The sequence below is a fragment of the Doryrhamphus excisus genome, linkage group LG9 (assembly GCF_037039965.1).
Source record: "Doryrhamphus excisus strain RoL-2023G ecotype Guam linkage group LG9, RoL_Dexc_Guam_v1.1, whole genome shotgun sequence".
Taxonomy (NCBI): domain Eukaryota; kingdom Metazoa; phylum Chordata; class Actinopteri; order Syngnathiformes; family Syngnathidae; genus Doryrhamphus; species Doryrhamphus excisus.
Genome location: NC_136365.1, coordinates 11,452,062 through 11,474,852, shown reverse-complemented (window position 1 = coordinate 11,474,852; position 22,791 = coordinate 11,452,062). Strand labels below are relative to the sequence as shown.

Sequence of the window (22,791 nt, the reverse complement as noted above, 5' to 3'; positions counted from 1 at the left end):
GTCAACATCTCAGCATGTTAGTTGTGTTAGTGACGTCTTCACTGGTTAAAGCTTTTCAACAAGCATGAAGCATATGAAATGGATGGAACTTTTGTATTTAAAAAGAAAAAAGTGGGCTTGTATTGCAAATTGACTTAATTTCGAAAAACTTTTACCTTTAATGCAGACGGCAAGCAGATGGAAATAGATGTGGAACGTTACAGTACATCGCAAAACGACTGCTTTCACAATATTGCTTGATAATCGAGACAGGATACAAAAACCAAGGCAAAATTTTGGTTGGAAATGAAATCATACCAAAACTGCAGCAATGGAAACTGCCTGAACAAAGGAGGAATTTTGTATCGGCCTCTTACAACAAAGTCCGAACATCTCTCCCCCAAGCATCATCTCATTCCACGGGAAGATGTTGTTTTGTTCGCCCGGCCACGCCTGAGAACAATAACAACAACCAATACATGCAAATATAAAGCGAGAATTACATTGCATTGCTGTTTAAAGAAACGCCCACCACAAACAAACAGCGAAACGCAAGCCTTTTAGCGACGCGTTACATTGAAAAGAAATTTGAGTACGAATGAAAATTGAGGACTCTGAGAAAAGTCGGAAAACTGCAAAGAAAAGGAAATGCAGTTCCAACAAGTTACCTCAAGATATGATGAGACTGACTAATTACAGCCTTTATTATGAAATCCTATTGGTAATTCAGACTGACCTCTTTGCTAGCAGTTTATGTTGTGTTTTTTTAATGCAGATAATTCAATTACTGCAATTATATGTTCTTATTAGTAGATCTATAGTAGTTATTTTGTTGCACTCGTATATGTTATATGTTACTGAACAGTTAGCATGGTGCATGGTGGACCTAATATATAGATATGTGCAGTAGTTCTCTGACTGGTTTATCGCTCTAAAGCGGAGCACTTCCCCAAGTAGAACAACATAGGTACAGATTTTGGAACATTAAAAGGTGCATCATCGATTTTTGAGAAAATGTAAAAAAAAAAGTGCGCCTTATTGTGCAGAATATTTCAGGGGAGGAAATTGTGAATGCGTTGCCTGTCGCTTCCCTCGTGCATGGTCATAAAGCGCATAGCCCGAAAAGTGGTTGGATCGTTGTACTGCAGGGGTGGGCAAACTATAGCCCGGGGGGCACATCCGGCCTGCCAAGTGTTTGAATATGGCCCGTCTGTTCTTTCCAAAGTATTTCATTTCATTAACATACAACCTGGCATCGTGGATTGAGCCAACCTTTTGATTGTTTAAGTAGCTGTTTTATCAATTTCGTGATTTGCCCGAAAAGTTTGCCCACCCCTGTCGTACTGCATGCGGGCCCAAGCTAATCTTGCATCTTCTCGTTAAAGAAGGCGCCTCGTGAAAGAAGAAAGTTTCAGCTGTAATTTTGCTAAAGTTAAATATGTTTTTGTGTCAATGTTATGGTTCCCTTTCATATCATATATCCCAGGGGTCATCAACACGCTTAATGCCCACGGGCCCCTGGGAGCCCCCCACAACACATGAGGTGCCTGCAAGCCTGCTTTTCATTCAGGTTTCCAGTGAATAAAGTGAGAAGACGAGAAATAAATGCATTGTGAAATGGAAAAGGTGAGTTGTGGATACCAGCATGTTGTTCATGGTCTGGTAAAACCAGCATATTGGATTAGTGTGGCTTGAAGTAAGCTTTGAAAATAAATGTTACAAAAATGTGTAGCTTTTGACCATTTTCCTTTTGTAAAGGGGCTAAACAGGTTTATACTCTACCAAAAAATAAAATTCTGGGAATCATATTGGATGAAAAATTAGCTGAAATATTAAAAATATACAACATAAGCCACCTTGAGAAAACATACTAATCCTTTATTTCTAAAATCAAAAATATTAAAACTAACTCATAAAGTTATTTTTTTCCTCCACAGCTAAAATAATGCACAAAGCTAAAAATTATCTATTGACTGGAGAAGTATGATCTCAGGGAAAACTACAATTGAAACGCTTATACTACCGCTCAAACTCACTTGCAAATTTCTTTGTTTTCAAAAAATAACACATTTTCATGCATTTGACAAACAATTTTTATCCATTTCATAAACAACTAAAATGAATCAGATGATTTTCAAAGATTTTTTGCAGAGAGGCCTACTATCAATGACTGTCTGTCCTCTGCATCAATCTCCTGGTATGGCTGCTAATCCAAGTTCATCATTTTATAAGGCTAATAGATTATTAGAAAACCCATCTAAAAATCTAAACTAACACTAAGAGAGCAATAAACTGTGTCTAACAAGGACAGAAAAACGATGCACAACTGTGCAAGAAGACAAATATCTGAGAGTGTGTAGTTTAAGACAAAGATGCCTCACAGGTCGTCACCTGGCAGCTGCACTAAATAGTAGCCGTCAAACACCAGTGTCAGTATCAACAGTGAAGCGTCGACTTCAGGCAGGAAGAAAAAGCCATATCTCAGACTGGCCAAAAAATGTCCAAGTGATCCCAAACTTTTTAGCGGTAGTGTATATGCAAACACAAGGTTCAAGGTAATTAACTTAAACAATGGATGAGGATGAGCCAATTCAAGAAACAATACTAGCACTTGATGTTTGCTAAATACAAGGAAGAGTCTCTCTCTCTTTATCTCTGTTATTATTTGTCAGCATTCTGATTGTAATCATTATTTATTATGGTTGTGAAAAGTCACTGTTACATCACTACATGGCTACACTACCTTACACTTCCTCATGTTATTACTTCTTCCTACTCCTTCCTGCGGAACTGTGGATTGATGATGTGATGTATTCCATTGTAACCTGATGCATGTTCAAATAAAATGAAACCATTTCCATATTCAGTGATTAAATCAGGAATCCTACTGTGTGAAAATGCACTCATCATGATCAAGTCTGGAACCAATTAACCACCATAAACGAGGGTTGACTTTAGGGAGACTTCATTCAACAGTACCGCATTCATCCTTTGAGAACTTTTTTTCTTACATGTTCATTCAAGCGGACTACTGCAATATTTCTCTTTTAGTATGTGTGTGTGTTTGTCACCAAGATGTGAGCATGCCCAGTGGCATCTGGCGGAACCACGGATTTCTCTCAGGGGAGTGAGTCTCCAAGGTGTTTCAGACTAAACATAACGGTGTCGGAGTGGTCACGTTTGTTCAAACGAGGGAATATGTGGCTGCAGTTTTACAGATTTTTACTGATTTTTATGCTGTGCTGCAGTGATTCAAACATACATCGGCAGAAATAAAGGTCCCTCGTTGATGGCAGTTCATTGGTTCCAGACCAATTTCCACTAAGCAGGATTCAACTTTACCAAATGCATAGAAAACCAGTTTACTACCTTGTAAACACAATTGTTACCATTATTAGAGCCCTCTAGACATGAAATAACATCCCAATCAGAACCACTTTAAAACTCCTATTACCCATTATAGTCGACATAATAAGATAAAATTAGCCATCTGAGACATAAATAAGATAAGACAGACTCAAACATTGGCATTGACAATGCCTACTCCTGGTGGCTATTGCCTCATCAATGTAATGTTACAGACACTTAAGAGACCTACTAGTCTACTGCTGCTGTTTAAAAGGGACCTATGATGCCTTGTCCACTTTTCTGACCTATAAATGTAGTTAGAAAGTTGTATTCTGGTGTTAAACCATGCCAAAGTTTCAGATAATGAGGTTAGTGTATTTGGAAGTGAACCCTAAAATAAGTTTGGGATGGCTCCAAATGCTCGGTTTGAAAAGGCGTGGTAAAACCGTTCCTTTGTGACATCACACAGGGGTGGACTTCCTTGTATGGTTCATAGTTAGGAAGCACTTGGGCGTGTGACCAATCACAGCAGAGTGGGTATGTGGGTGGACTAAATTAAAACAGGACGCACAAATCAAAGGAAATACAGCTGGAATAGGTGCAGATTCTGGAAGATCTAAAAGGTTTGAATTTGAGGGAAACCGGTTTCGATTTCGATTCCTCGTTTCGATTCCAGTTCCTAATGATTCTTGATTTCGATTCTTTTCAGAGGGTCATATAACGTTTGCATAGTTGAAATGAGGGCGCGAACCACAGTTCTTGGATTAAAAGTCTGTCTCCATGGGTTGTTTTTTTAATAATTTGATCTTTTTACAAATCTGTGATAGGCTGGCCACCAGTCCAGGGTGTACCCCGCCTCTCGCCCGAAGACAGCTGGGATAGACTCCAGCATGCTTGCGACCCTACTGAGGATAAGCGGTAGAAAATGGATGGATGGACCTTTTTATGAATGACTTATTAATTACCATGAATTCCTCCCAAGGCTATTAATAACCAGTATATAAGTACCAACCAATTTCAGCCAAACTAGCAAGTGCCGTGGCACACTGTCCATGGTTGAAATGGATGAACGCTCACGCCAATCACCAAACGTAGGCACCGTAAGTTAAAAAAAATGAACTGTTCCAGGAGAATCGGAATGTCAGAACCGGTTCCAATTGCTGCTCAATGCCCAACCAATCTATAGGAGACCACAACTCAATGCAAAGGGTAAACGAGCATAATAGGTCCCCTTTTAGGAGAGACTTGTGGCTTTATGAAAAGGCAGCAAACACATGCAGTGAACATTCACACAGGAGCTGCTGTGGGCCACTCTCTACTCTGCTACTAAGTAAAAGGCAACTCTAGCCAGCTGATGTCTCACATGTCATTCCTCGGCCAGAATTGCGAGTTTTGCCTTTCTGCTCATCTCTCTTTTCACCACGACAATCCGGTACAGCGACAGCATTACTGCAGACAAAGCAACCTCACGCTGTAACCTTTCCTCACCTCAGACCCCAAGATACTCCTTCACTTGGGGCAGGACCTCATTCCCAACTCGGAGGGGGCACTCCCCCCTTTTCCGACTGAGGACCATGGCTTCTGATTCAAATGCAAAGCCTCCCAGTAAACGCTGAGGGTCACAGCCCGAAGAGGCCATCAGGATCACATCATCTGCAAATAGCAGAGATGAGATCCTCAGGCCCCCGAATTGGACTTCCTTGATGCTTTGGCTGAGCCTAGAAATTCTGTCCATGAAAATAATGAACAGAATGCATGACAAAGGACAGCCTTGGTGGAGACCATCGTTTGCCAGAAACAGACTGGACTTACTGCTGGCAATGCGGACCAAGCCCCTGCTCCGGTTGTACAAGGACCGAATGGCACGTACTAGTGTACCACCAATCCCGTATTACCAGAACACCCCTCAAAGAGACCATGAGGGACACGGTCGAATGCTTTTTCCAAGTCCACAAAGCACATGTAGACCAGTTGGGCAAACTCCCATGTACTACCGGAGTCTTGTTCTCTTTAAAAGGGGCAAACTCCAATACCCTTTGGGGTAGAGCTGGTCCAGTGTTCTGCGACTGGGACAAAAACCACACTGGGAGGAGTTCAGTGAGGCCATAGGTTCTTTGGTTAAGGAGATCCATCCATCCATATTCCTCCGCTTATCCGGGTCTCAGTAGGGAAGCCCAGACTTCCCGGTCCCCGGCCACCTCCTCCAGCTCCACCGGGAGGACACCAAGGCGTTCCCAGGCCAGCTGTGAGACATAATCCCTCCAGCGTGTCCTCGGTCTGCCACAGGGCCTTTTCCCGACTGAGCATGCCTAGAACACCTCACCAGGGAGGCGTCCAGGAAGCATCCGGACTAGATGCCCAAGCCACCTCAACTGACTCCAGTCGATGTGAAGGAGAAGCGGCTCTACTCTGAGCCCCTCCCGGATGACTGAGTTCCTCAGCCTATCTCTTAGGGTGAGTCCAGCTACCCTACGGAGAAGGAGTTAAGGAGAAGATAAATTCTATTATTATTGGATTCCAGTCTTTGCACGTCAGCTTGTTATTTCACACCAAACTCCCCCAAGCACGACTTTATTGGGTGCGCACTGAGAACTGCAAAGCAGGCCTTCCTGAAAAGTATTCCCACAATATCTTCCCTACAATGAAGAATTAAGAATTAAACCTTCCCATCCAACCTCTGATTGATTTGTTTGTTTCTTTCAGCTTTTTCCTGAGTCACCACAGCGGATCTTTTTGATCTGCGTACTGATTTTTGGCTTGAGCCCTTTAAATTCCAGATGCCCTTCCTGATGAATACCAGCGATGCTTACTAGTGCAGATTCGAACCTGAGGCGTCCAGAATGCTACCCACTGCACCACAGCGGGTTCCGACCTCTGATTGATTCATTCATTGATTCAAAGCTGCATCTCGATACTCTATGTTTATGTCACTCATTTATAAATCATACAGAAAATATGAAGGAAAATACATTTCTGGGGATCACAATAGATGAAAATATGAGCTGGAAGCCTCATATTACAAATAAGGTGGTGAGAAACATTTAAATATTGAACAAAGCAAAATTTGTTCTCAATCAGAAATCACTCCACACTCTTTATTGCTCTCTGGTTCTACCATATCTTACTTATTGTGTGGAAATATGGGCTATTAACTATAAAAGCAATCTTTACTCGCTAAATGTACCAAAAAAGGTCAGTAAGGATAATTCATAATGCCGCCTATAGAGAACATACTAACTCCTTATTTCTAAAACCACAAATACTTAAACTTGCTGATATAGTTCATCTTCAGCTAAAATAATGCTAACAATAACAAATTACATAAAAATGTCATCCAATACTTCTCTACAAGAGAGGAGAAATATGATCTCAGGGAAGAACAAAATTTGAAACACTTATATGCTAGGACTACGTTAAAAAGCCATAGCATTTCAGTATGTGGAATCAAACTATGGAATGGATTGAGTAAGGACCTCAAACAATGCACAACGATGAGCCAATTCAAGAAACAATACAAGCAGTTGATGTTTGCTAAATACAAGGATGAAGAGTCTTGAACCAGTCATGATGTGCTATATATATCACTATATTGACACTTACTATGGTACCCATTATGTCATTGTATGGTCATATCACCTCGTACTTCGGTATGTGAAAAATTAAAATTAAAATTAAAATTAAAATTAAAATTAAAATTAAAATTAAAATTAAAATTAAAATTAAAATTAAAATTAAAATTAAAATTAAAATTAAAATTAAAAAAAGTTTTTTAAAAAACTTTAATTATATTAGGAAAGCAGGAAGTGAACAAATGTAACAGTTACTGATTGTAAAAGTACCAAATGGAGGGGTAGGATTTAATAAGCTTTGCTTCTTCCTACGCCTTTTGGACATATGGAACTTTGAACTGATTATGGGATGCACTCAATTGCAACCTGATGCATGTTCAAATAAAATAAAACCATTACCATTACCATTACCAAATATGAGAAAAAGGCAATCTTCCTTCCCTCAACAAGTCATCAAGCGCCGTTCATCTATTTCTACTCCAATTTTACTCTCCCGCATGTCCCAGGGTCACACTTTAATTAACACTTCAGGTCTTATGAGTTCCTCCATCATCAGACACACAAAGGCAAACACGCACACACACGCAGGTGATCCCAAGTGACTCGTGCAGCAAATGTCTATTTTCCATCAAACTGCAGTCACGGATGACCGCCACACACACCCATATGTAACACACAGCTCCAATGAAAGCATACCTGTTCATGATACTCAATGCCCATGGACAGCGTGTTGATAAGAATAGCAATCATGATCCCCCGGTTGAAGTATCGGCTGCCCACAATCAGCTTGAGTTTGGTCCTGAGTTCGATCCAGCAACGCTCACACAGCCGCCTTCTCCCCCCGGTGGGAGCCACGAGCCTCTCGCCGAGGTGGGGGCTGCTACTGCCGCAAGACTCCGAGCTCTTGCAGGCCAGTGGGCTGCTGTGACCGTGCTGACGATCATCGGGCCCCTCATTGACAATTTCGGGGTCACACCGTTGGTTGTAGTAGCTGCAGTATGGACACGCTGCCGAGGACTCCATGGGCACCTCGCCTGGCAATGGTAGCGCCGGATGGGCGACACATCCACCTGGGCACAAACAGACATGAAGGATATACTTGTGACTCCTGTACTCGCTGCAGTCTACACTAATGCATGTCATAGGGATGACTATTGGACTACATGGTAACAGTTTTCAAAAACTCATATGCTAGGTTGATTGACGACGAAGAGGCAAAGCAAATTTAATGGGTTGTGGGTTAATGTATCGCCATGGTAACAGGTCAGGACCAGGTTATGTTTAGGCTTTCAGCTTAAAATCAGCGATGAAAGTGCCACTGTTTCACTCATTCAGAGATGGTGTTGAATTTATTGAATTATTTAACCATTTATTGAAAAAAAATATTGCAAAAGACATAGTTGTGGAGTGTTGAGCATTGATGAATGAAAAGACTAGTAGGCTGTAGTAGTAAAGTATTAATATTAAATAATCTTCCACGTATACTCGTTCATGAAAAAATAGTATTCGCTGATACATAGACCCGTTCATGAAGGAATCTAAATAGTATAATACTATTCGATGTTTGCGAATGTTCAATTCATTTAAAACTTAAATCTTTGATGTTTACAAAAACATGCATGCGAGGGTCGCTGAAAACGCCTTCAGCCTTCCGAAAATAGGTACAAGCGAGGTACTTCATGTTCAATGAAAATATTTAATGAATATAAAAGCATTTCGTTAGTGAACTAAAATGGTGGGTTTACATAGAATTGGAATAAATAACGCTAATTTAGAATACTTTTAAAATAATATTTAAAATACGTATTTACCCGCAACCCTAGTGAGGATAAGTGGTATGGAAAATATAGATGTCCGTAGGTATGAATGTGGGTGGGAATGGTTGTTTGTCTATATGTGCCTTGAGATTGACTGGCTCGCCCAAAGAATGGTTGTTTGTCTATACGTGCCCTGTGATTGGCTGGCCACCAGACCAGGGTGTACCTCGCCTCTCGCCGGAAGACAGCTGGGATAGGCTCCAGCACCCTCACGACCCTCATGAGGATAAGCAGTAGAAAATGAATAAAGTAATGAATTACTGATACCATGATAACCCTACTAGTTGGCATCCCTTTGTATGTTTTGCAGATCCAGGCTATTTTTGTTTTGTGGATAAGGGGGTAAAATGGCTCTTTTCATTGTAAAGGTTGCTGACCCGTGGTCTAGAGACAGTGCCACTGAGGAAAAGACAGGAAGCAGAACTGGAGGTAGCAAAGATGAGGGTTCTGAGGTTCTCATTGGGAGTGACCAGGATGGATAGGATCAGGAAGGAGTACATCAGAGGGACATTACATGTGAGAGGCCTTGGAGATAAAGTCAGAGAGGTCAGACTGAGATGGTTGCGACATGTCCAGAGGAGAGATAGTGAATATATTGGTAGAAGGATGGTGCCAGGTAGGAGGCGTAGAGGAAGACCAAAGAGGAGGTTTATGGATGTAGTGGAGGAGGACATGAGGGTAGTTGGTGTGAGAGAGACAGATGTAGAAGACAGGGTTGGATGGAGGAGATTGGTTTCCTGTGGCAACCCCTGAAGGGAAAATCCCAAAGAGACAGAAGAAGAAGACGCCTAACTGTAGTTCACTGACTGCACTTTTTTATGAGTTGCGGTGACCTTTTTCCAATCTTTGTTCACACACTTTAATTTCATTTCTGGTGGAATAAAAAAGTCAATAACGCTGAAGCTGCTGTTGGGATGCTTTGTGCAAGAGGGGGCGGGGTTCCACTTTATTACTGGAGGATCTGTGCGTGTGTGTGTTGTGGAGGAGTGGGATGAAGATCATTAGGAAGCAGCTTGGGGAAAAGAAGAAAACACGTCTATGACATAAAAACAGTAATCTGACGCGAGTGCTTCCCTCGTCGTCGTCACGACCACTGAGGAGTGAGGCGGTAAATCCAATCAAGTCGCTCTGTGATGTGTAACTCCGTACGTGATGTGGGCTGCCAGGAAACGTCCTGCCTGCAGACATCAATTATAATGAACACGTGCGCCGCACATGGAAACACTTCTACTGGCTTGTTAGTGCTACAATTAGAATTGGATACATTTTATGTCACGACACGCCAATCAGGGTTTTACGCTGCCAATTCCAATACCAATCATCCATGAGTCAAATTCATTAATTATAATTATTTTAATTGATTTATGATGAGTGCCATTGGCCAGGGGTGCCGTAGAAATGGGAAAGTCAGGACAATTCCGAGGAGGCAATTTGGATTTTTTTTCATGGGGCCCCAAATTCCTGGTTGCACCCCTGCTATTTGTTCACGTGCTTCACATGCTACCCTTGCCAGATATTTTTTTCATGGCACGTGTTGGCACGCCTGCATGGTGTGAAGGAAAGTGGGAAGAGGATGCTAGCCGAGATGCTACACCGCCACCGGGATTGGCCAGAGAGCACTTTAATATCCTGACCGAGCACACAGATGCTTGGACTACTAGAGAGATTGACGCCAGCAGAAATAAAGGAATTCATGTTCAGGCAGCAAAATGAAACAAAATGATGGAAACCCATCAAATGGCCATGACAGAAGTACTCAAGGAACTAAAGGCTGCATGTTGTGTGCGGATACTGTTAGAATAAAATGTAGATAGAATGAATCTTATGTTAGTTATCACCCTTATATCCATTTGCTTAGACAATAGAAAGTGTTTGAATGTGCTGAAGAAGAAATGTTCCCGTGACCCTGATCAGAGACCCCCAGTGACCCCCAGGTCCTGGAGGTGCCTGAATGCGCCAACAGCGACTCTGCAGATGTTCATGTTAATCCTGCAAGAATGTGTCAAGATAAGAACTCATAAAACAATAAAAGTAATCACTCTCACATACATATACACACACACATAGACAAACAAATACAGCTTGTGCAACTGCCCCCCCCTTTAGAGTTGCACGACCATGTAGTAGGGACCCCCGAAAAGAGAATAAAAAGAGAGGAGTGTGAACTGCATATTCAGAGTGGAGCAGCATGTCATTGGGTATGTGGTTTCACTCTCCTCGCTGCGAGTAACTTTGAATATTGTTGTCTGTCTCTTCTGTATTTTAGTGTTTTTACAAGTGTCATAGGAGTTTGAACCTGACAGATACGTACATAAAACAGGAGGTCCAAGATGTAAAGGATGAAGCTGAACGCCTGAGAGGGGAGAACAAGGTGTTACAGGATAGTAATGCTGCATTGAGTGCCACCCTCAAAGGATAAATTGAAGAAAAACACAATCGTTGAGCATCTGAAGATGACCAGAGATGGCATGGATCAGAACATACGGATGAAGGATGTGAGAGTGACAAGGCTAGGAATTAGACCCAGGTCTTATGCCAGGAAAGTCAGGAATAAAAATGAATCAGATCAAATGGATGTCACTTTTCTACAATCGAGGTGGATGTTGACATCCAATCCATCAACACTGTACGGCAGGAGCCACACTCATCATCAAGTTCACTATCAGGAAATTCAAAACGGCACTGTTGAAGCAGGGGAAGAAGCTGAATGAGCATGAATGAGCACCTGACAAAACACAGCGGCGAAATGGTCAAGAAAGTATGTGATCTGAGGAAGCATGGTAGGAACCAAGGTACTTGGAGTGCCAAATGCAAAATCTTAGAGGCCTGAGTACTTGTTGTCAAAGACATCAAGGATCTGGATGAATACTAAATATCAAAACACTACGATATGGAAGAGGAAAACATGCAGACGGAAGGATCACACGCATCAGCATATGGCATCATTGGTATGATACAGTAGTATGATATCAGTATGATATCTTTGGTTGGACACATTTTGTTTCACAGACATTAGACAAATAGATTTGGAAGAAGACATCAATCTGGACACAAATTATTTGTCATAGAAATGACTTCCGTGACTACACGGAGGGTCAACACAACATTAATAATATCGACAATATGTACATGCAGAAGCATGTACGCAAATCATACCAATATCAGACAATACCTCAATCAATTCAAGGAACCCTACAAAGTAATCACAATCAGGGAAACTGACAACACCGACAAAGCCTTGGACTTTGAGCTGGAAGGTTATGAAATGATCTGCATCCATAGGAATAACAAAAGTGGAGGAGGAATGGTGATGTATGTGGACAAACACTTGAAATATAAAACGGTAAAGAATATGACATTTGCTATTGATAACATTTTGGAATGTATATGTAACCTAGTGAAAAAAATGGTTCATGTCAGCATAGTAAATAGTTTGTAGTGAAATGGTAGTAGTCAGTCCGTGCAGTGTGTGGGTATTTTTTTTTACGCTTAGGTGATCTTTTGGTCGCTGCTAGCAAAATAAATGGCTGGCCAGGTTGATGGTGTGCTACGGGAATGTCTTGGTGTTTCGCCGGGGTGCCCGATGTTCCTGCTTTTCTTTGTGTTTCTTTGTGTTTATTAAGATTCTGTGATTACTGTATTTTCTGGACTATAAGTCCCTCCGGAGTATAAGTCGCACAAGGCCAAAAATGCATTATTAGGTAGAAAAAAAACATACAAAGTTGTCCAGTGTTTATGTAACATAAACAGTTTTTTCATTTTTAAGTCGCATTTTTTGCCTTTGCGGGTAATTAATTTTACAAACTACATGACCAAAACAGACATTACGTCATCTTGGAAGGGAAGTTCTAACAATAAAAGAATAGAGAACAGGCTGAATAGGTGTAAGATATGCTAACACAATGGTTATTCAGCTACACAAAAAACATGAACAGAAAAGGTGTCCAGTGTTTACGTAACATAAACATTTTTTTATTCATAAGTCGCTCTGGAGTATAAGTTGCAGGAACAGCCAACCTATGAAAAACAGTGTGACTTATAGCCCGGAAAATACACTTTGTATACTCAACAGTATATACAAATGTATGATTTCTAAGCAGAGAATTTAAATCTACATTAACTTCTTATTGTGTGTTTAACAAGTCAAAATCTAGATGGAGAAATCTTATAAATATTACGACTATGAATTCTCTGGGGTGAATAGCCTCATCCAGCCCTCTTTAATGAAAATCGTCCTTATGAATATTAAGATCAGTCTCCTTAAAGGCTGTGCACATGTTCGATCTCAAAAGAGACCACAATCTTAACATAATCAGAGACCTGGTTGAAACCAAACGACTTTATATAACTTAATGAAGCATCTCCCCCTAATTTTATGAGTTCTTAGGTTGCGTGTCCAAATAGGAAAGGCAGAGGCATTGCCCTCATCCATGAATCTGCTCTTAACATTAGTACTTGCTCAAAATCTTTGAGGTCCTTTTTTTGCGATCGCCAGCATCAATGCCATTTAATCTGGCCCCTCTCTATTGTCCCCTCGGTCCCTCCTCTGGCTTCTTGGATAATCCTTGGAATTTACTGCAGACCTGGTAACCCACAAAGACAATATTGTACTCATGGGTGACTTTAATAGTTACGTACATTTTCCTGAGGAGTCCCTTCATGTGGCTTTTCAGACCATAATTGATACTTTTGTTTTTGTTCAATTAACAAATTATTTATTATCATTACTTATTATTTTGAGATAATAATTGTTGTAATCCATGCCTTTGTTACCTCTCGGCTAGATTACTGCAATACCTTATATGTGGGGGTCAGTGCGTCGGCCATCTCTCACCTCCAGTTGCTGCAGAATGCCTCAGCACGTCTTTTAACTGGCACAAGAAAATATGAGCACATTTCCCCGATTTTATCTTCACTCCACTGACTGCCTATACATTTTAGCGTTCATTTCAAAATTCTTTTATTAGGGCTGCCCTTCGGGGCGTCTGTTCGTTGTCCCGGGACTTTGACCTCCACTGGGCACATGAGTCCAAGATTGTGTGCCACCCTGGAGTATCTCACACTGTCTTCCTCCTGGCACAACGGTTTTAGTGGCCATCCTTTCGAACCGATGTACGGGAGTTTGTGGCTGCCTGCCCTGTCTGTCTGTGCTCTGAACAAGTCCACCGGCCTCCGATGGGATTCCTGCACCCGCTCCCCATTCCCTCCCGCCCGTGCTCCCATGTGGCTCTGAACTTTGTGACAGGCCTCCCCCCCTCCAATGACAATACTGTCATACTCACGCTGGTTGACCGGTACTTTAAAATGGCTCACTTTGTGGCTCTTCCCAAACTCCCATCAGCCCTCGAGACGGCCGACCTCCACGTTTTCAGACTGCATGACGTCACCCTGGACGTCATCTTGGACAGGGGCCCCCAATTCACATCGGCAGTCTGGAAGGCATTCTGCAAGTCCCTTGAAGCCTCCCCCCGGCTGTCCTCAGGCTACCACCCCCAGACCAACGTCTAAACTGAGAGAGCCAACCAGGATCTGGAAGCCGCCATTCGCTGCGTCTTCCACCAACAACCTGCCTCCTGGTCCTTCAATCTGCCCTGGATCGAATACGTACGCAACTCTCTGGTCAGTTTTGCCAGAGGCTTCTCCCCATTCCATGTGGCATATGGATACCAACCCCAGGCCTTCCCCTCACTGGAGTCTGAGTCCTTTGTCCCCTCTGTGGCTGCCCACTTTTGACGTCTTCGCGAGGCATGGCACAGCACCCGGGCCGCACTGAGCGTAACCACCGCTCGGCCAACCGCCACTGCTCAGCTGCCCCCAATTACAAGAGTGGACAGAGGCACACCCTCGTCTCGCGACCTACCCCTCTACACAGACTCCAAAAAGCTCCAACCCAGGTACATCGGCCCATACCCCATGGTACGTGTCCAATGCTGGGCGGATACACCCATTCCACATCTCCCTCCTCAAGCCGGTTGCCTACAGTATCCTCAGCCCCCCCAGAGGTGCCTCCTCCTCCTGCCAGACTCCAGGTTGGTTGAAGGCCACCCCACATTTACGGTTAAGGCCATTTTAGATATGAGACGAAGGGGCAGGGGTTTCCAGAAGACCGTTTATGGATTTCCCACTCCCTCATTGTAGACCCCATTCCCCTTTCTGAGTTCTATAATAATTTTCCCAAGGAGCCAGGTAAGCCGCCAAGTGGCAACCTTTGGGGGGGGCTTTCAAAGTTCTACTATACTGCCTCCTTGTTGGGAGTCCCTGCCTTCTCCTGGCCTGTGTTTTTTTCCTTGTTTTCCAGATGTCCTTGAGCGGGCTGGAGGCGGGAAGACCTGAAGCATATTACACTTCTCCCTATCCTACCTGCTAGCCCACCGGCGCTTGGGTCACCCCAGCACTTTCCATAACCCTTTTGCTAAGCGTACTCTTGTGTGCCTCCTGCTAGGTTAGCCCAGCTCTCCCGAGCCATCCAGCCAGCTTTTTGCCAAGTGCTATTTGTTTCCCTGATCTGGCTTTCGTGGTGAGATTTTCTGTTCTTACCCTTTTTTTCACCACCACCTTGTGTTGCGCTTTTGGATTTTACTTTGGACTCTTTATTAAAGACTCTAAACTGCTCCTCGTTTTGCCCGTCTCTGCATCTGGGGTCCCAAACCTCAACAGGCCGTCACAAAAGAAAGTACTTGATAAAAATATTTAATTCATTCAGAATTTAAACTAAGTAAAACATAACATAACATAACATAACATAACATAACATAACATAACATAACATAACATAACATAACATAACATAACATAACATAACATAACATAACATAACATAACATAACATAACATAACATAACATAACATAACATAACATAACATAACATATACACTATTTGGTAATAGTAGAAATGATATGAAAGCAAAAAAACAAATGAATGAAAATACATTTTGGGGCATCATAATAGATTAAAAGAAATCTCAAAAAACTCTGCAACAAAAGGTGGTGAGGAATAGGTCAATATAAACCATCATTTTTCCTGCTCCCTGGTTTTACCATATGTAACTTAGTGAGTGGCAATATGGGCTAATAACTATAAGAGCAATCTTCAAATCAGGAAAATCCATGTTTGTACACTTGAAGTAATTAGATTAATGTTGCACCTAGACAATAATATTTATTAGCCTCACACAAAGCCTCTTGGGGTAAGGTGACGATGTCCCTCCGCATGCTGTCGTGCAATGTTTGTTCACTGGTACTTAGCTTCAGAGCCTATTATAGTGACTGACAAGGTGTTACACCTGCTCTCTTATTAGCTTTTAACACCTGACTAACATTGAGGAGAACTGCTTTATTGTGTCGTAAAACATGACAGAACACAAGACAGGGGTACTTCTTTTTTCCCATGAAATCTTGCCAAAAGGTGAGATGAAAACCGAAACATACAAACGAAGAGGTAATTTTTTCCATAGCAAATCATGTAAATCCAGTTTATGCATTCCATGTTATAGACAAAAATTATAGTTTTAGATGGAGAAATAAAATGCAATGATGCATTTTGTCTAGAAATTTGATGAGTTTGGCCGTGCTTTTTAGTTAATTTGAGGGCGTGAGTTTTTTTGCCCTAACAAGTCTTGTGTTTTTATTGTTGCAAAAAGACAAAACAAGGTACTAAGGATGGATATGGCATAAATTAAGCGCAGAGGAACAAATAAAAATACTTAGAACATAATTTTATAGCAACAGTTTTCCTTTAGCATCCAAAGATTCCAGCAGTAGTTTGCTATCATGCTGACATTCCACCTTCCCTGATCATTTGTTCCACTGCTGTCATGTCTTGGTGAATTCTTGCTTCATGACAACTGCACTAAGACCGGCAAAAAGAGGTAAGGGGAACGAGATAGAATACAACTCTTGTAGTAGTGAACTGTAGTGAACTGAACCAATGCAAAAGTTTCAGCAAGAATCTGCCCTTCACTGCTGCAAATTTAGCCTACAGAAGGCGGATTGGAAATGACTTTGCTTTTTGTGTATGCCATATGGCATTTTTAAGCTTTTTAGGGGGAGTGAGCATAAAATGATCCAAAATGAAGGCTCATACCAACAAATGGACATCACATTCGAAATAGCCTCCTTTGTTTCAAATATTGTGTAGACCGGTTCTATAACTGAGGAATGGCAGGACCGTATTGTTGGAGCCTGAACATTCAAGCAAGACTGAATTCACTTTTTCAAGCATATTGCAGCCACTTTTGTCCCCATGGCGAGTTATTTAGCAGCATTGGGTGCTTTCTTTTGACACCCCACTTCATAGAGCGATATTGTGCATTAAAATCAAGACACAATCTGGACAAAAACTGGCGCGTATGAAAACAGAGGTTTGACTGTATTAGCGTTTTAACATTTTGACTTCATTATTTCGACACATTGATTTGAATAGTGCCTAATTTATTTTTACACTTGTTAACAAAGCAAACATATGTTTACACTTGTTGCGCTATGCCAGTTCCTCCTTAAAACGGTTTTATTGTTTGACAAAACAGCGGTTAACTTTTTTTACAAAAACTTTAACATGTGACCTAAAACGTTGCCTGGGGAGTTAATAAATGTTCTATGACGGCCACACTTTGACCCTGGCACAGATGAATCATTTTGGAATGAGAACAGCTTGAAAGTCAACCAGCTTCAAGCGTACGTATGTATTTCTATGTGCATGCCATGGAAATAATTGATATCTTTCGGTGCATTAAAATACGTACATTTAGACATCTCACCGTGTTCCAGCACCAGCTGTGGTAGCCTGTTGATGGCGTCCATGGCAACCGGCCTCTTATGATCCTGACTCTTTGCATCCAGGTGACTGAGGAGGGGCGAGATGACTGGGTAATTAAATCCATTCCCTCCGCTACTGAGCCCACGATCCGGTGGTAGCGGGAGGCGCTGGCGGTAAAGCTGATGAAGGTTTGACATGTCGCCAGGGGTGTGACCCGAATGCCGATGGGCCAGCCCGTTCATCTCCCCAACTGCGCCCCCTCTGGGGCTGATGCCCCGGTCCTGTCGGAGCATACCCGTGCAGCGCAGGCATACGGTGGCGCGGGCCAGGAAGCGGGACAGGCGTCGCCATGCCTTGCGGCCCAAATGCGCCATGTAGCGGATCATTTCCTCGTAGCAGCTGCCCGGTTGGCTGTCACTGGCCAGCGTGGAAGCTGATTGGTGGAGCTGGCGGGCGCGCTGCTCTGATTTCATTAAGGCATGCTCCCGTTGTTTGGTCTCGGAAAACTGGGTTGCTATGACAACCAGGCACAGGTTGATCATGAAGAAGGATCCCACCTGGATGTGACAAGACGTGCGGTCACACCTGGATGCTTTCACAGCATATGATGTCTCTATCATGATCTTTCGTCGCCTAACATTCAGTGTCAGGAGTAAGGTTACGCCACATAAAATAGACCCGCTTTGATTCCAGCCTGCCAGATATAGCACTTGATGCGCATTAATAAGACATTTCTGATCCGAGTCTCAAGTATCAAGATGTGATGGGGGGAGGGTACTTACTATAATGAGGAAGATGAAGTAGATAAAGTTGTAGAAAGAGTGGGCATCCATTACGTAATACATGATGTCTACCCAGCCTTCCAGAGTAATTACCTGCAAGAACACACGCAGCAATGTTAGTACAAAGCGTCAAAAGTTTTTGTCAAGACAGACATTTGTTATTGCAAAATATATATATATCTGGAACCAAAGACACACATTTCAACGAGACATTCAAAGAGTTACGTAAATGAAAAGCTTAGCGCACAGTACAGTACAAAATATTCTGGTGCTACCGTCACCATGAAAAGCATCAGTATAGGGGAAACGTATTTCTGGTCTCAATGCTGGACTGGTGCCACATCACCATGGAAGTGAAAAAGAACATCATAAAAACCGTTGAGAGAGAAGAAAAGGCCACTAATATTGGCAACATTTCTGCTCTCAACGCTCGACTGTTGCGACCATCGCCGATCTCAACACTAACAACTGCCAGGTCGCTATAGTAACTTTGACCATGTTAAAGGATCAGAGAAATGTCATCAAAAATGAATGATTGACCTGAAAAATGGCAATCCATGCATATCCAATGTTATCAAAGTTAATGGCTCCTTTGTGAGGGTTGGTCTCCCCAGCACGACACTCGTTGTAGTACTGGTACCAGTTTACACACGACACCCCGTTTTCTGCCCCCGGCGCCCTCTCCTGCCGCCCCTCCTCGGCACCCAGGAAGCAGGAAGTCCCGCCAACCCGCCGGCGGGGCACGTCGGAGCAGCGGAGCATGCCGTTGTCTCTCTCGGTAGAGCAGATGAAAGGGTGGTCGTCTGTGCCGCCCGGGCGGTAGTAAACACTCAGGAAGGAGACGTTGTATCTCCTGGAAGACAAGGTCATCGACTTTCATCAACAACCTTGCATCTCATTCCAAAGAGAAATGGTGGATGCTACTCAGAGATAGCAGCACTTTTCCCCCGTGTGGCGCAGATTAAAAATAGACAATGTTCATGGAGGACAAACAACACAGCGAGAAACATCCCACATCAGCAAAACTTAGCCAGATTAATGATCTGCCCTGTTTCTGGTTGCCGGTGAAGAAACATGCAAAATACTCGCTCAGTGCCAGTGGCTTTTAGCGTGGCAGATCAGTTGAGAAGTGGTTTGGGGCAAAAAGAAGGCAATATGGTATAGAGCAGGGGTTGGCAAATATTTTGACTTGCAGGCCGCATTGCTTCAACAAAATTGACGGGGGGCCAGACTATATATTGTACACGTAACAGTCCACCTAGAATTATTGTATCTGTAAAAGTGTCATGCAATCTGCTATTTGTGCTTGTGTCCCTTTTATCAGGAGCACTTTGTAAACAGCAGACCACATCAAATGACCAAATTGATAAAAAAAAAAGCTAGCGCGCAGACCTCACAGCTAGGAGACCCGAGTTCAATCCCACCCTCACCATCTCTGTGTGGAGTTTGCATGTTCTCCCCGTGCATGCGTGGGTTTTCTCTGGGGACTCCGGTTTCCTCCCACATTCCAAAAACATGCTAGGTTAATTGGCCACTCCAAATTGTCCATAGGTATGAATGTGAGTGTGAATGGTTGTTTGTCTATATGTGCCCTGTGATTGGCTGGCTCGCCCGAAGAATGATTGTTTGTCTATATGTGCCCTGTGATTGGCTGGCCACCAGTCCAGGGTGTACCCCGCCTCTCGCCCGAAGACAGCTGGGATAGGTTCCAGCAACCCCCCCTCCCGCGACCCTCGTGTGGATAAGCGGTTGAAAATGAATGAATGAATGAATAAAAAAGCTACCTAAACCATCAAAAGGCACCAGGTTGTATGTTAAGTTTCAATGAAATACTTTGGAAAGAGTGGGCGGGCCGGATGTGGCCCCTGGGCCGTAGTTTGCCACCCCTGGTTTAGAGGCATGTGCACACGTTGTGAAGAAAAGCTGTTGGACGGCTCAGAGAGATGATGCGTAATCACCATTTCAATAGTAAAATATATATTTTTTAAGTGGTTGTTTTCATACAACTTACAAATGACATGACCGAAGATAGCAGCTTATTTAATCACTGATTATTACCCAATTACATACCATTAAGGGCCATAGTGACAAGGAAAATGTAACAAGTTGTCAGCACTTAAAAGAATAAAGTTGTCAGGACTTAATATGGCACTTTTTCTCTAACTTGTATTGCATATTGCAGTACTTGTCTTATTCTGCACAAAGATTGTTGATGTGTGAAACTCGCATGTGTTGCAGTGAAACAGGAAAAGCAACAAGAGAGACTGGTGCGCCACAGAATTTAAGACAAATAGAAGGATGGCTGTTTTACATACATACAAATAAAGTTATATAAGCAATAAACATTTGATTTCATTCTATTTTTATATTACAAATTCACTATACCCGAGAAAATAACCATTTGGGAGCTGAAAGGGCCAAAATCACAACATGTGAGTAACAGGACATGCTAGCTAACAAGCGACTCACGTCTTGACGTCCTCCCCCATGAAGCAGCGGTTCCTCAACAGCCCCGCCCACAGCTGCACGCCAACGATGCCAAAGATGAAGAAGACGAAGAAGCAGAGCGCCAGCACGTTCCCCAACATGGGGAGGGTGTCCAGGAGGAGGGTCACCAGGATGCGCATGCCTGCATGCACATGAAACATGAGCTGATATGATTTCCTGTGAAGACTATTGTTTTGGAAAATGGAACACCTTGGAAGTCGACTAGTGTCCAAGAATGGATTAATTCACTTCCACGATACTCACTGGGAACTCTGTTGATGGCCCTCAGCGGGCGGAGAACTCGAACAGTGCGAATGGCAGACAGGCTAATGTTGTGTCCGTCCAAAGAGTACTCCAACATCCTAAAGGAAGAGGAAGCGGTGGGCGGGTCACTGCGGCCGCTCGGGCTGACCTTGGCAAAGCCCGGCTCGTTTGTCCAGAGGGGATGGGACAGAATCCCTGGGATACCCTGTAGCCTTTTAATAGCCAATCACAGAGGCCCGCGTCTCCCAGGACTTCATGATGACATTGTCATTCTGCAACGCTTTCTCTCTCTCTCATACACACACACGAACGTGTGCATGCTTGACATTTAACTGGCATTAAACAAGTGTCTATGCCGCACACAAAAGCCACACACACACACACACAATTCTGGCTGGTATTTAATGTCACCATGTCAGAAACTCACCCCACGATAACAATGAAAAAGTCCAGTCGGTTCCACGTGTCTCCTAAGTAACCTTTCTGACCTATGACCCCCAGAGCCACCATCTTGACCAGCATTTCCCCGGCGAAGAAAACAAAGATGCCATCGTCCAGCGCCTACACACACACACACATGCACGCACACAGAGGAAACACAGTGTAAACTGATTGAGAGGAAAAATAAATGAAGCCAGAACCTCTTGGCCCCTTGATAATAATCCTAGTCTCACAGAGGAACATAATTAGTCATTTCCCATTGTGTGTGTGTGTGTGTGTGTTTTACCTGCAGCAAGAAGTGTGTGTCGTCACAGGGTTGGAACATTCCCAGAGTCACACAGTTGAGGAGGATGGCCAGGATGCTCACACGCTCAAACCATGTGGTGTAAAGTCAAGGCTCATTCCATGTTCCATATCAGCAACAACAGACTGCAATTCTTCATCATATTCTCAAAAATATTATCTGATGATGTTTTCAAGGGATCTTTTGCATAGGAAAAGATGTAAAAGACACTTTTTAAATAGGTTTTAACAGTGATATGTAGGGGTGACTACGGGTGGGGGGAAACGCTCTTGCTGGCGATAATAAATACATCAATCAATCACACAATAAATGAAAATGAACATCATTTTATGATACATATCTCGATACAGAACTGATGAAAATGTTCAAACTAGCTAGAATGGACCTTTTACACATTTTAATGAGGTTTTAAGTAGAGCTACAATGCTAAAGCAAGAAGGGGAGTGTGACTGAAAAAGTCATTTATCAAAAAAAAAGGGGGACTTATCAAAAAAAATTTCTACGGCTTATCCTCACAAGGGTCGCAGGGGTGCTGGAGCCTATCCCAGCTGTCTTTGGGCTGGTGGCCAATCACAGGGCACATATAGACAAACAACCATTCTTCGGGCGAGCCAGACAATCACAGGGCACATATAGACAAACAACCATTCACACTCACATTCATACCTATGGACAATTTGGAGTGGCCAATTAACCTAGCATGTTTTTGGAATGTGGGAGGAAACCGGAGTACCCGGAGAAAACCCACACATGCACGGGGAGAACATGCAAACTCCACACAGAGTTTTTGTCACAGTCCCCCTTCTTGCTTTTGTATATTTAAGTATTGCCATACTTAAAACCTTGTTAAGGTCCAAATATGCAAAATGCATATTCGAGCAATGTTTCAACTAGTTTTAAGATTATGATCATCTGTGTATATTACCATGTGCATGCGTGTCTGTTTTCCTCATTCCCGCCTCCCAACAGGCAGGAAGAGGTTTCACTCTGTGCATGGCTTTCAGGACCTTGTTCCACAGAACAACAGCATGAACGGAGTCAGTC

The 22,791-nt window shown here is 42.9% G+C and overlaps 1 protein-coding gene across 2 annotated transcripts in view; it reads right to left on the bottom strand.

The window, feature by feature from the left end:
- The window catches only part of LOC131135817 (voltage-dependent T-type calcium channel subunit alpha-1H-like), a 68,263-nt gene extending 46,107 nt beyond the window's left edge, over positions 1-22,156 (bottom strand). For both annotated transcript variants that reach the window (XM_078793404.1, XM_078793405.1), the window contains exons 1-8: positions 21,730-22,156; positions 21,430-21,563; positions 21,003-21,100; positions 20,721-20,880; positions 18,792-19,104; positions 18,252-18,344; positions 17,471-18,026; positions 7,593-7,966 (exon numbers count right to left, since the gene is read on the bottom strand). In XM_078793404.1, coding sequence (XP_078649530.1) covers positions 7,593-7,966; positions 17,471-18,026; positions 18,252-18,344; positions 18,792-19,104; positions 20,721-20,880; positions 21,003-21,100; positions 21,430-21,563; positions 21,730-21,768 — 1,767 coding nt within the window. In that variant the 5' untranslated portion in view covers positions 21,769-22,156. The remainder of the gene's footprint in view (positions 1-7,592; positions 7,967-17,470; positions 18,027-18,251; positions 18,345-18,791; positions 19,105-20,720; positions 20,881-21,002; positions 21,101-21,429; positions 21,564-21,729) is intronic.
- Between the last annotated feature and the right edge of the window lie 635 nt (positions 22,157-22,791).